The sequence below is a fragment of the Typopeltis vanoorti genome, chromosome 7, assembly GCF_054136105.1.
Source record: "Typopeltis vanoorti isolate ZY-2024b chromosome 7, IOZ_Tvanoo_1.0, whole genome shotgun sequence".
NCBI lineage: Eukaryota > Metazoa > Arthropoda > Arachnida > Uropygi > Thelyphonidae > Typopeltis > Typopeltis vanoorti.
The window spans coordinates 136,865,986-136,880,648 of NC_143555.1; the positions used below are offsets into that span (position 1 = coordinate 136,865,986).

Sequence of the window (14,663 nt, forward strand, 5' to 3'; positions counted from 1 at the left end):
ACTTACCGGGTGCGAAATTTAAGGATGTAAGTGAGAGTATTAGAGTGCAAAAACAGAGGGTGAAAGAATTAATAATTGTGGCGGGTACGAATGAATTGAAAGGAGATAAATTTTTTATGAGAGAGGACTTGAAAGTATTGTTAAAGGTAGCGAAAGAAAAGAGTGACAGAGTTAGAATGGTTAGTCTGTTGCCACGGTATGACAGAGAGGAGTTTAGGAGGAGGGCCATAATCGCAAATGACATTATGCGTAGGTTATGCAGACGGTGTGGTGTGGAATTCGTGGACGTGTGGAATGAGTTTGAAGGGCGAAAGGACTTATACAAGATGGATGGCCTGCATCTGAATGGACTTGGTGTGCAGAGACTGGAAAGAGTGTTGCTGAATGAAGTGAAAATGGATATGCAAAACCAGGGAAACTAGAACTACCAAGGAGGGGGGGGGAATGGATATGCAGACATCAGTGAGACAGATGAGTGTAAGAATGTATATAATGCACCCGAGCCAGCACTAAGGACAAAAAATGGGAATGGGTCATTTAGAATAACGTATCAATATAGGGGTGGGACTAGGGGATCACTGCATTTCATGTATACTAATGCCAGGAGTATTAGGAACAAGAAGGAAGAATTTTTGGCCTTGATTGGCTCTTCCTGGCCACAGGTTATTGGCATTAGTGAAACATGGCTGACGGAAGAAGATATAGTTAGTGGGATAGAATGTGTAGGTTATAGTATGTTTAGGAGGGACAGAGAGAATAAAATGGGGGGAGGGGTATTATTGATGATAGCTGATGAACTGCAGCCAAGGAGAATTGAAGTTGTATCGCAGGATAGTGAAAGGAGTTCATTTGAGGCTATTTGGTGTGAGATTGAGACTGGCAGAATAAAATATACAGTTGGGTGCTGCTATAGACCAGGTGATGGAATAGATGGTGGAGATAGTATGCACAGGGAAATTGATGAAATGAGTGGAAGGAGGGTAATTATTATGGGGGATTTCAACTATGGTAACATTGATTGGAAGGAGGAGAGGACATATGTGAGGAAGGAAAAGGATTTTATTCAATTATTAAGGGATAACTATCTGAGACAGCATGTAATTGAAAATACTAGGGGTGTGAGAGTGCTTGACCTGGTAATAGCATCTGAGAATTTGACTGTAATGAATATGACCATGTTGCCACCTATTGGTGAGAGTGATCATAAGGTCTTGACCTGGGAGGTGGCTAAAGGTGTGGAATTTTCGATTAAGACAGGGTATATGTGGAATTACCGTGCTGGCAAGTATGACAAGCTTAGGAGATTGCTTGGATCAGTGCCATGGCATGTACAACTGCAAGGGCTGGACGTCGATAGAGCATGGGAAGTGGTCAAGGAGCATTTATGGGAGGTAATGGCTGATTGTATACCTAGGGTCCGAATAGTAAAACAAATATGGGTTAAATGGATGAATAACACCATTAAGCTTGAGCTGCAAAAAAAGAAACAACTGTGGAGGGAATTTAAAGAAAGGGATGACCTGCAGGCACACGAACAGTATAAAGTGCAGGCCAGAAAGGTAACGAGTGTGGTAAAAAAAGCAAAAGCGGATTATGAAAGGAAACTAGCTTTGCAAGCAAAAGAGAATCCAAAACAGTTATTTCAATATGCTGCAAGCAAGAAAAAAACTGTACACAGCAAAATGATTTTAAGGAATGACGATGGTAAGGAGGTCACTAAATCAGTCGATATAGTGGAGTTACTGAGCGTGCACTTTGCAAAAGCATATCATCCAGGTGGTGACATTGAAAAAGTGAAGGAACCATTAGTTTATATGGGAATAGTGATGAATGAAGTGGAGGTGACTAGTTTATTACAGAACCTTAATGCGAACACATCTGTGGGATTGGATGGTATACCGGCACGGGTCTTGCGTGAAGCGGCTAAAGAATTATCAATGCCCTTGACCATGTTGTTCAATCTGAGTCTCAGGTCTGGCTTAGTCCCGAAGGTGTGGAAAGAGGGGAAAATAGTTTCACTGCACAAAGGAGGATCCAAGACTACGGTTGCAAATTACCGACCGATCAGCATATCAGGAGTCATTGAGACATTCAAATTGCTAAAGGGATTCTATAGGATTAATTCAGAGGATATTTTTGAGATCAGGACTGGTGGTGGGAGAACTAGGGGATACCTATGGAAGCTGGGCAAGAGTGTGGTTAGCAGGGGTGTTAGAGCTGGGTTCTTTACTTTTAGAGTGGTAAATGAGTGGAATAAGCTGCCAGAGTCTGTTGTGGGTGCTATGACGGTGAACGAGTTCAAGACAAGGTATGATAGATACTGTGAGAATGTAATCGCATAGTTGTGGGGACATGATGTTTAGGGCCTCCCTCGATGAGTCTAAGGACTCCTGGAGTCGCCCGAAATAATAATAATAATAATAAAAAAAAAATTCATCAGGTATGTTAAAAAGTCCCTTCTTTATTCAAATTCACACTGGAAAGCTATAAACTGTACATCCTTCCTCCTACACAATCTTCTCATTGATCCATTTGCAATCATGGCTCACCATGATTGCAAATTAATTCCTATCAATTAATTCCTATCGTACTATGAAGAAGACTCAGAACTCTCTCTCTCTCTCTCTCACACTTCTTCCAGCAACATTTTCATATTTTCTGATTGTATGTTTCTTGCCTTTCAAATCATTTGAACCTACGAAAACAGTGGTAAGTTTTGGTAGGTTCAAATTCAAAGCACAACAGTCCATGTTGTGGCCTAATCAGACCTAATATGAAACAAGAATCTCCTTACTTCCATAAGTCATTGTCCTCCACATCATTCCCAGAATCTTTTGTGTTGTCCTAACAATTTTCGCAATGTGGTCTCTAAATTTTAGATTCTTATCCACCATCACTCCAAGATGTCTTTTTTCCTCCACCTCCAACAATATATATACCCACTAAGAGTAAATTCTAATCCCATCTTTGTACCCCAAATTTTAAAACCTTACATTTTGCAACATTGAAATGGATCCCCAATCCCATGCCCATTCACTCAATCTGTCCAAGTCTTCTATTAAGGTCACAATATCTGTTCTACTCATCATAGTTCGTCCCAACATTCCATCATCTGCAAACAACTGAATAACACCTTCCCAATCTTAATCAATATCATTAACATACAGATTAAATAGCAATGGGCCTAAAACAGATCTCTGTGGCAAACTACTAGTGACTTTCCTCTTCTGGTATATTGCTCTCCCATACACAACTTGCTGATAGCTATCAGATAGCCAATCTCCGATCCAATGTACTAGTCTAATATCCAAGCCTATTTGCTCTAGTTTGACTATCAACTTATCTTGCTGTAGTAGACCAGTAATGAGCACTTTTATACAAATTCTACAAGTATAAGAAACAAGGCAGATGAAATGGTTGCATTAATTGAGTCTGTTCACCCAAAAATTGTTGGAATAAGTGAGACATGGTTAGATGAGGACGACATCCTGATAGGAATAGAGATGGAAAGGTATGATGTGTTTTGTGAGCATAGAAAGGGTAGAAAGGGAGGGGGGGAGTGCTATTGATGATGGAGAAAGAGTTATGTCCTTATAAAGTAGAGATGCAAGAGGGAAATAGTGCCAGTGGTTTTGAGGCAGTATGGTGTGAGATAGAGGTGAATGGAATCAAATATTTGGTGGGATGTTGTTATAGACTAGGTAATGTGGATGGTGGTGATAGTGAAACGTATAGAAAATTAGCCAAGCAAATAAGAAAAGGGTGATCATTATAGGTGATTTTAATTATGGCAATATAGACTGGAATGATGAGATAACAACTGGAAGTAAAGAAAATAAGTTTCTTGAGTTTTTGAGGGACAACTACCTCAGACAGAATGTAACAGAGGGCACACAAGGATTGAGGATCTTGAATTTGGTCATCTCATCAGAGGATGTAATTATAAATGAGGTGTCAAATCATCCACCGATTGATGAGAGTGACTTGAAGTGATTACCTGGGTGGTTGCCAGCAGTGTGAGGACTCTGTGAGAAAAGGGTATATGCGTAACTACAAAGGGGAGTGTTATTATGAAGAGCTCAGCAGACAGCTTGCAGGTGTAGCATGGAATGAGGAGTTAGCTGGAAAAGAGATCAATGCAGCTTATGGGATATTCAAGAACTAACTTGTAGAAGCAATGTCTAAATGTATTCCAATGGTCAGAAGATTAAATAGGGTAGGTGTAAAATGGATGAATAAGTATGCGATACAGAGAAAAAGGGCATTATGGAGGCAGCATAAGAGAAGTGGTAATAACCAATCCCATGAGGATTACAAAGACCAGGCAAGGTGGTTGCCTCTTGGTCGGTAAGGGTAGCAAAAGTGACGTATGAGCAGCAGTTAGATGATGAAGCCAAAAAGAATCCTAAACAGTTTTTTCAATATGTAGCCAGCAAAAAAAGGAATGATTATGGAAGGATGACATTGATTGGGACAAATGGAATAAGGACAGTTGTTGCAGAGGATATGGCAGAGATACTTAATGAGCAGTTCATAAGGGTCTTTCTATCTTGTGAATGTGACTTATTGGAGAGATTGAGAGCAGTTGATGATGGGGAGGAGAAACTGACTGTAAGTGAGCAAGTGATGTATGGGGAGTTGAGCAAACTAGATGTTAATAAGGCTGTGGGACTTGATAATATGCCACTACGTATTCTGAAGGAATGTGCAGGGAGTTGACACCTGCCTTGACATATTTTTTTAATATGAGTCTTGCACTGAGTCAAGTTCCAAAGGAGTGGAAGGAGGGCAAGACTGTGCCACTTCATAAGGGATGTGATAGAACTCAAGCATCAAATTATAGACCTATCTGTGTGTCAGGTGTTTGTGGTTAAGTTGTTGGAGAACTTTGTGAGAACTAGGATCCAGAATTGGTTTGACACCAATATATTATCTTTGATAGACAGCATGGATTTGCTAAAGTGAGATTATGTTTTAGTAATCTACTTACTTATTACAATAATTTGACTGCTTCCTTGGACAGAAAAGAGGGATACACAACAATATACTTAGATTTCGCAAAGGCGTTTGATAGATTACTGCATGAGTGGGTGGGATTGGTATTAGATTAGTGCATTGTATTGAAGACTGGCTATCTGATAGGTATCAGCAAGTTGTGTATGGTGGAAGCAATATCCAGGAAAAGGAAAGTCACTAGTGTGTGCAGAGGTCTGTTTTAGGACCACTACTGTTTAACTTGTATATTAATGATATTGGTAAAGATTTGGATGGAGTTGTTAGCTGATGATGCAAAGTTGGGATAAACCATGAAGAGTAGGGAAGTTGTGGCCTTACATGAAGACTTGAATAAATTGAATGATTGGGCATGGGAATTGGGATACAAGTTCAATGTTGCAAAGCGTAAGGTTTTAAAATTTGGGAAACAAAGATGGGATGCAGAATTTATGCTTGGTGAGGACACATTGTCAGAGGTGGAGGAAATTAGAGATCTTGTAGTGGAGTGATAAGGATCTGAAATGTAGGGGACACATTGCCAAAATTGAAAAGACAACATAAAGACTTCTGGGAATGATGCGGAGGACACTGACTTGTAGAAGTAGGGAGATTCTTGTTCCATTGTATAAGGCTTTGATTGGGCCATACATGGACTACTGTGTCCAGATTTGGTCACCTGGTTTTCAAACAGACGAAGAGATGTTTGAAAGGTCCAGAGGCGACTGACTTAGGTAGTTTCTGACCTCTGGAATGTCAAATATGAGGAAAGATTGACAAAATGCAATTTACAGAGTCTACTGGATAGGAGGAAGAGAAGAGATATGATAGAGACCTACAAGTTAATAAGAGGTTGTTATAGTATCAATGGTGGAGAGATTCTCCAGAAAACAGTGGGAGATCATGGGAGAACCAGAGGTCATCCCTGGAAATTGCCGTCCTGGTTGACCGAGCGGTTAGCATATCCGCTCTCCAGTGAAAAGACTGCAGGTTGAAATCCTGCTGTGGGCATGGATGTTTTTGATTGTCTGTAAAGATACTAGTGGTGGTGGTCAGCGGTAGATGGCTTTGGTGTAGATGATGAAGGTAGTTGTGGTTGGTAGAGTGGCAGAGATGGAGAGTAGTAGAATAATATAATAAATTTAGTTTAATCCTTTATCCAAGTGTAAGCAAACAAAGTTTGCACCTGAAAGTATCTTCAGGACTGGGGATAAGGTGGTACAACACCAGGGGCGACTCCTTGCAAAGGTGGAGCAAGCTACCAACATTCCTATCTCAGTATCCCCTATAATGCAAAACACATCTCCTTGCGGATATGTCTAATGTTATGCATTAAGGGAAGGGCCACTACCCAGACTAGTTTCGACCTTTATTGAGGTCTCTTCAGTGGGAGCCAGGCCCAAGTGGAGATATCAGGCAGAAGTATTAGCAGGTCATCTCTACCTATTAGTTGTAGTTGGAGAGTTGTAGAGTAGGTGCCCTCCCTCGTTGGAGGTATTACGTAATTACATAATAATAAATTGTATAAAGAGGATATGAACAAGGGAGTGAGAAGCAAGTTTTTTGCACGCAGAGTTGTGAATGATTGGAATGGCTTGCCTGAGAGTGTGCTGTCTGCTGAGAATTTGAGTATGTTTAAGGCATAGCATGATGAGCTGTGTGTATGACAAAACAAGCTCTTAGATGAGTCTTTGATCAAGTCTCACATGCCTTATTAACATGAAGGTTGCTAAATTCCCAACAGTCATTCTCTTTTCCTAATCATCAACTGCTCTCAAGTGCTCCATGATGTCACATTCCCCAGAATGAAAGACCTTGATGAACTTGAAGGCCTTTTTTTTTTTTTTTTTTGCTTTCCACATATCGAAAGAACTCCCTAGGATTCTTTTTGGCTTCATCAGCTAACTGCTGCTCATACTTCACTTTTGCTAACCATACAAAGCCACCCACTTTGCCTGTTTTTTGTAATCCTCATGGAATTGAATATTTCAACTCCTCTATGCTGCCTCCAAAATGCCTTTTTCCTCTTTATCACATGCTTAATTTCTTGATTCATACACTTATCATCTATGATATTTAACCTGAATATCACCCAAGTGACATATCACCCATATCTACTTTCCAGCCAACTCCTCATTCTACACTACATCTGCAAACTGTCTCCTGAGCGTTTCATAATCACCTGCCATGTAGTTCCACATATACCCTTTCCTCACACAGGCCCTCTCACTGCTGGCAACCATCCAGGTAATCACTTCATCTCCCTCCAGTTGGTGAGAGAGACATTTCATTTATAATAACATCATCTGATGAAGTAGGTAGTATGTAACAGAGGGCACACAATCTTTGTGTGCCCTCTGTTACATACTACCTAAGGTAGTTGTCCCTCAAAAACTCAAGAAACTCATTTTCTTTACTTCCAGTTGCTATCTCATCATCTCAGTCTATACTGCCATAATTAATATTGCCCATAATGCTTTGCTTGAGAATGTTGTGTCTGCAGAGACACAACATATGCACAGCTCATCATAATGTGTTTAAGTCACAGTATAATGAGCGATGCATATAACAAGGGGGACTCCTAGGTGAGTCATTGACTCCACGGAGTCTTAGAGTAATAACAATAATAACGAGTTTTAGTATTTATCATAGTTTTGTATTTTTAAAAAGTTTTTATGATAATTTGAAATTAACCAATTTAAAAATTAATTTCTTGAAAGAAAATTAAAAATTAAAGTAAAATATTTAACAAATCACACTAAAAAACAACAACAAAAACTTACATTCTCTGTCTAAATACACAAATACCCTGGTTACTACTCCATCACTGTCAAAGTATGGAGAAAATTTCTCAACCTTGACACGTTTGTAAAATCTTATTTTCTTATTACCTGGATATTTTCCTTCAAAATCTGTTAAAATATTAAAATTTATCATAATTCAAATAAGATTTTTCATTGAAAAATAACAACATTCTGTACGGTAAACTTTATTATTCATTTTATTATTCATTTTTGCATCTAAAATGAAAAATACACTATTTTGTAAATTTAAGTAAAATGTATGGCAAAAATCTTCCTACTTCTTAACGTAGCAAGATATAGTGCTTAACTATTCCAATTCTCGTAGACACTATAAAACAACTCTCGTAAACAACCTATACCCCCCCGTATTTACGGACTCCCAAAAATACACAAAGAAAATGTGCCATTACGTCCCATAGTGGATGGCATTGATTCCCCCACATACAAATTACCTCCCTATCAATTACAATCCCACTAACTCTCAAATTAGAAAACTTCACAGGCTCCTTAAGAGAGTCACTTCTTGGCCTGTAGAAGTTACCAACAGATTAAAGCCGTTTAACTCTATACCCCCCCCCTGTATTTATGGACTCCCAAAAATACACAAAGAAAATGTGCCATTACGTCCCATAGTGGATGGCATGGCATTGATTCCCCCACATACAAATTAGCTAAACATTTGGCCAAAGAGCTCACACACTATACTGGCAACACACCATCACACATAAAAAACTCAGCCCATTTCAAAGCCAGCATAAAAAACCTTACGCTCCAACATACTGACATAATGGTCAGCTTTGATGTGTCCTTTTTATTTACAAATGTCCCACTCAAGGAAACTTTAGAGCTAATCCAAGCTAAATTTTCTCCTGATATCTCAGCCTTATTTCAGTTCACAATGAACTCAGGCTATTTCGTTTGGCAGGGAAAATTCTACAAACAAATAGAGGGGACAACCATGGGCTCACCACTCTCCCCACCCTTGGCCAATTTCTTTATGGAGACCTTTGAAGAAAAAGCCTTAGCCTCTGCCCCACAAAAACCAACCATATGGCTTCGCTACGTTGATGATGTGTTCGCTATTTGGCCACATGGCTCTGAAACACTTCTCTCCTTCTTAACACACTTAAACAACCAACACCCCAGAATCAAATTCACTCTGGAAAAAGAGGAAAACAACAGCCTCCCTTTCCTAGACACACTAGTCACCCACCAGCCTAATGGATCCTTGGTTTTCTCAGTTTACAGAAAACCCACCCATACAGGCAGATACATTCACCAACAATCCCACTCGCCCCCCTCACAACAATATGGAGTAGTGAAAACACTATACCCTGTTGTATAGTGTTTTCACTAAACTAATCTGTTCAAACGACTTGGCCCTAAACACTGAACTAAATCACATCCTCAACACTTTCTCAGCCAATGGCTACCCCCCCCCCCCAAAAAAAAATCCAAAAAATATTAGAACCTGCAAACCACAGATCCCCCCCCCCCCCCCACAACAAGGATTACTCTAAATCCATCACCATTCCCTACATTTGAGGCACCTCGGAAAAGATTACCAAAATCTTAAAAAAACATGACCTGACCTCCTGTTACAAACCTTACAGAAAATTGGCATCCCTTATCCACTCCACTAAAGACCAACCACTTCCCCTAGACCTACCTGGTGTTTACCAGGTCCCTTGCAGTTGTAAACTGTCTTACTTTGGCCAAACAGGCAGGGCAGCGAATATCAGAATTTCGGAACATAAGGACTACATCCGTTTTCACAAATACAGTCATTCTGGGCTTGCGGACCATGCTCTGGATACACGCCACAGAATACGGTGGAAGAAAGCTACAGTGATACACCGTAGCAAATACAAATTTGAAAGACTCTTTATGGAATCAGCCTCAGCCCTAAGAAATTCTTCAAACCTCAACAAATTTAGTTGTGTGCGACTGCCCCAAATTTGGGAGGCCTACATCTGCAGACCTTCAGCCCAACGGCCAAGAACACGTACTTAGTCCGCTAGAGGGCACCATCAGGACTGTTAGGAGAACAATAGCTTCATCTCTTCATTCCCAGTTTCTGTGTTGTAGTGCCCATGTGCACGTAACTTTTTTGTAAGTTCCTTTAGAAAATGGCTACGTGACGTTGCCGAAATATCGGAAAACATTTATTAAAGTTTAATTTAATTTATATCCTTAACTAAGTTGTTCTATTCCTTAAGTGTTTTAATAACTATTCCAAACTTCAAGATTTTCCTTTAAAAAAAATACTTTAAACAAAACATTGATCTCTATACCATTTTCTAGTGGAATGAGGTCAACTTTGCATACTTCAATGGTGCTAAAAAAAAGTCACCTTATTTCTCACAAGAGAGATCTCATTTTGCTGCAACCCCCTCCCCCTACATTTGATAACCTCCAGACAATATCAAATTTCTTTGTTCGGGCTGATTACACCACTGGCCTTTCTCAAAAAAAAAAAAAAACAATACATCCATAGCGTTCTCAGACTGTGAAAAATTTGGTGTCCTTTTCCACTTAGGCCATTACTTTTCACTACTTACTTATTTACTGTTCTCTTCTGTCAGGGACGGGTTGAGTCTTCCGTGTTTCCACAACAACCTCCAGGAAACTCGGATTCTTTCATGGCTGGTGAGCTGTCTATATGTTTGTAATCCAGAGTTTTCACTACTGCAACTATAAGTTAAAGATGTGAAGAACTTATTCTTTTCACCCTTTATCCAAGTGTAAGCAAACAAAGTTTGCATGCGAAGTATCTTCATGACTGGGCTACTTGTATATAGGGACTAATGACCTCATATCAATTGCCTTGACATCAGTTCCATAATGCAAGACACATATCCCTACAGACATGTATAATTCTATGTATTATGGAAAGAGCCACTACCCAGACCAGGTTCTGCTTTTATTGAGGTATACGAAAATGTAGGAATACCTCTCCAAAAGCTCTGAGTGATCTACAAGATCACTCTAAATCTCACCGAATAAACTCATAATTGACCTAAATTGATTCATTGACCTAAATTCATAATTGAACTGACCTAAATCACTTCAGGATAGGAAACTCAGCAATGGATCCATTCAGTGAGAGGGAAAAAAAACAACCACTGCACACAACCTTTCCACTTCCCTGGAAGCAAGCTACCATCAATGAGAGCTAGATCTAGAAGAGATATCAAGGTTACATAACATAACATCATAAGCCAGAAGGGTGAAGCAAGATGCTTTTATTCCCCGTTGTCTGATAAGGAGGATGAATTGAAGGAAAGATTTATGAGCTGAGAGCTCGCCCTGGGGGGCACGGAGATCAGTCATTGTTGCAAGTATTTAGGATGGCTTTTGGCCTCTTGTATTTGAAGAGGTCAGTCTCTTCATAGTCTGCTGCTTGTTTAACTAGATCGTTGGAGATATCAAGGTTAAAGTAATGCAGAAATTGTATATTTCCAATATACAAGCAGTCAAAAGGTGTCACACCTTCTTACTAAAATACTCTAGATTGGAGATAGATGTTGAAATATTTTTCACTTGGTTATACTATAAATTAAAGATGCCAAGAATTTATATTCTTCGTTTCAGCCTTTCAACTTTTGCAGCTAATAACACTACACAAATTCCAAATCTGCCTAACTTTAGAATACTGTTCTTACATCTGTGCTGACACACTAAAAATCTCCCTAAAATTGCTTATGTTATCCAGGAAAGCAATCCAATTAACAAATGATCCCGCCCCCCCCCCCCTAGCTCTGTCCTGCAAACTGACTCAAATCACTTCTTTATACACATTCTGTTGTTGCCTTTTCAATAGGCATTTTCAGAAGTTGACAAAAACACTCACCCACTTCTGTATATATATATATATATATATATATATATATATATATATATATATATATATATATATATATATATATGCTTTACAGAGCCAGCCCTGGTTAGCTGAGTGTTTAGTGTACCTGCTTTCCGGTCAAATGGCTGCGGGTTTGAATCCTGCATAGGCATGGATGTTTATGATTGTCTTCCACCTTCATACATTCATTCACCCAAGTATAGATACACTCTCTCAATATGGACTGGGTCACCATGGGAGTAGTAGACCCAAACTTCCCTCAACCTTCATCCTGCAGTGGATAGAAAAATAGGATGTTCTTCATCATCATCATCATGCTTTAAAGAAATTTAATAACTAAAAGCTGATGAATAACAACTTTATCAAGTGGCATTCCAACAATAACTAGAAAAACTAGTTACTATTTGAATGCATAACTAGTTTCATCTTCTCAGAAGACTTCATCGGATGCATAACATGAAAAGAGAAATACAAAATATATACATTAGAAGAAAACAATACCTACAAATTAAGTTGCAAACAGATTGCTGACATTTGAAAGCATTCTGAATGCTACACTATTGTTGAGTACGTTCATGCAGGCATGATATTGCATACACCAAAATTGGATAGCTAAGGAGTGACAATCAGAGAGGTTATAGCTGAGGTTGAGAGAGAGAGAGAGATGTGAATATAATCATGTTAGACAGATGAGGTCAGCAGCAGAACAGTGATCATGTATAAATTTGTAGTTACATGTATATCAGCTCATATAGAAAAAAAGAAAAAAGAAAAATAAATAACTCTGGCAAGTACTGAGGAGGGCGAGATATTGGCTACAATATAGAAGTTACTTTACTGAAATTTTATTAGTAGTTAAATTGTTGCATTAGTTATAGTATGCCTTCAATTTCAGAGAGGAAATGAATTCTCAGCAATAAAACAATATTATTATTATTACGTGACACCTCCAAGAAGTCCAAGGACTCATTGTGGGAGGACACGCTACTCTACTTTGCTAAATACATCTCATCCTCTCCACTACTATTTAATTCTCCAACTATGACACTACTACCATCAATGCCATCACCAACAACAGTATTTTTGTCTGTAAATTGTGTGTGTTCTGAAAGCCGATTTGTCTGTATGCAGGATGAAAAAACCCAAGTTTCCAGGAGAAAAAAATCCTGCTACCACAATATGAGATCGGCTAACTCACCTTCAACTGAAAAAGCCCATATAAGGATTCCCCTCATCATGATGAGAATTGAACCCAAGTCCTTTCCAATCGAAGGGTGCAAATGTTCTGGTATTCTTCCAATTGAGCTATGGTGGCTAATATTAATATCAACAAGCTGTTTCTAAATTTCAGCCAATCTCCTACCTTCTCAGTATTTGGCTCACTTTTTTTCAAATATATGATTGTTTTTTTAAAACATCACCTGCTTATTTAGATGAAATAGGTAAAAAAAGGAATAACTAGTCAAAATCAGTTGAATGATATAACTTGGAGCAGTGTCTGTGACATTTTATTATCTTCTCTCTTCTTTACAACTTCCTTCTCCATTTTAGTCTTTAGTCTGATTATTAAAGGTGCCCTAAGGAAGCATGTAAGGCCAGTGCCTTCTCATGGCAAGTGAGTGTGTGGAATGAACTATCATTAAATGTTGTAAATGCAACATTGAATGTGTTCAAGGAAAGATATGACAGCTACTGTATTTACATATGAATGACTAAAGAACCCTCCCTCTAATTCCCTGGACTTCCTGGAGGAATCTGCATAATAAACTGGAGTGGATGGGGTTGGATATTAGATTAGTGCATTGTATTAGAGATTGGCTATCTGATAGGTATCAAAAAGTTGTGTATGGGGGGGGGGGGAAGCGATATCCAGGAAAAGAAAAGTCACTAGTGGTGTGCTTCAGGGGGCAGTTTTAGGGCCATTGCTGTTTAACTTGTATATTAATTGTATATTGATGATATTGGTGAAGATTTGGATGAAGATATTCAGTTGTTTGCAGATGATGCAAAGTTGGGATGAACCATGAAGAGTAAAGGATGTTGTGGCCTTACAAGAAGACTTGAATAAATTGAGTGATTGGGAATGAGGATGTGAGGTGAATGTTGCAAAATGTTGTTGTTGTTGTTATCTAGGTGCTATCAGCCCGGTGGTACTTTTGGCCTCAAGCACCATGTGATGCCACTGGACACGATCCTCTGTGACTATCTGCCACGTTTCAGTCACCAACCCAACAACCTGCAGGTCCTCCTCCTCCTGATCTGCCCATCTCCTTCTCGGTCTCCCTGGTGGCCTCCCCAATCAGGGTCGGACCTCCCACACTTGTCTCGCAGTCCTTTCGGAGCCCACACAATGTAGGTGCTCCAGCCACTGAAGACGTCATGCTCGCAGCTCAAGACATCTGCCGAGTTGTACAAAGCATGTATGGCAACATTAAATCGCCTCCTCCAAACTCCATCTGCCGTTACTCCTCCAGAGATACGTCGTAGCATCTTGTTCTCGAATACTCTCAGGTGGTCGGCTTGTCTCACCGTGAGAGTCCACGCTTCAGCACAGTAGAGGGGAACAGGTCTAATCAGCTTCTTGTATAGTCTCATCTGGTATAGTTGCAAAATGTAAGGTTTTAAAATTTGGAAAACAAAAATAGGATGCAGAATTTATGCTTGGTGAGGATATATTGTCAGAGGTGGAAGAAATAAGAAATCTGGGGATGATAGTGGATAAGGATCTGAAATTTAGGGGACACATAGCCAAAGTTGTGAAGACAACACAAAGGCTTCTGGGAATGATGCGGAGGACACTGATGTGTAGAAGTAGAGATTCTTGTTCCATTGTATAGGGCTTTGATTAGGCCCACATGGATTATTGTGCCCAGATTTGGTCATCTGGTTTTCAGAAGGATTAAGAGATGTTGGAGAGGATCCAGAGGCGACTAAGGTAGTTTCTGACCCCTGGAATGTTGAGTATGAGGAAAGATTGAGAAGATGCAACTTGCAGAGTCTGG

The 14,663-nt window shown here is 39.5% G+C and overlaps 1 protein-coding gene across 1 annotated transcript in view; it reads right to left on the reverse strand.

The window, feature by feature from the left end:
- Positions 1 to 14,663, reverse strand: part of LOC150105109 (dynein regulatory complex subunit 7-like) — a 204,884-nt gene that overhangs the window by 149,582 nt on the left and 40,639 nt on the right. The window contains exon 3 of the mRNA XM_090395119.1: positions 7,776 to 7,904. Within this exon, the coding sequence (XP_090251245.1) occupies positions 7,776 to 7,904 (129 nt within the window). The remainder of the gene's footprint in view (positions 1 to 7,775; positions 7,905 to 14,663) is intronic.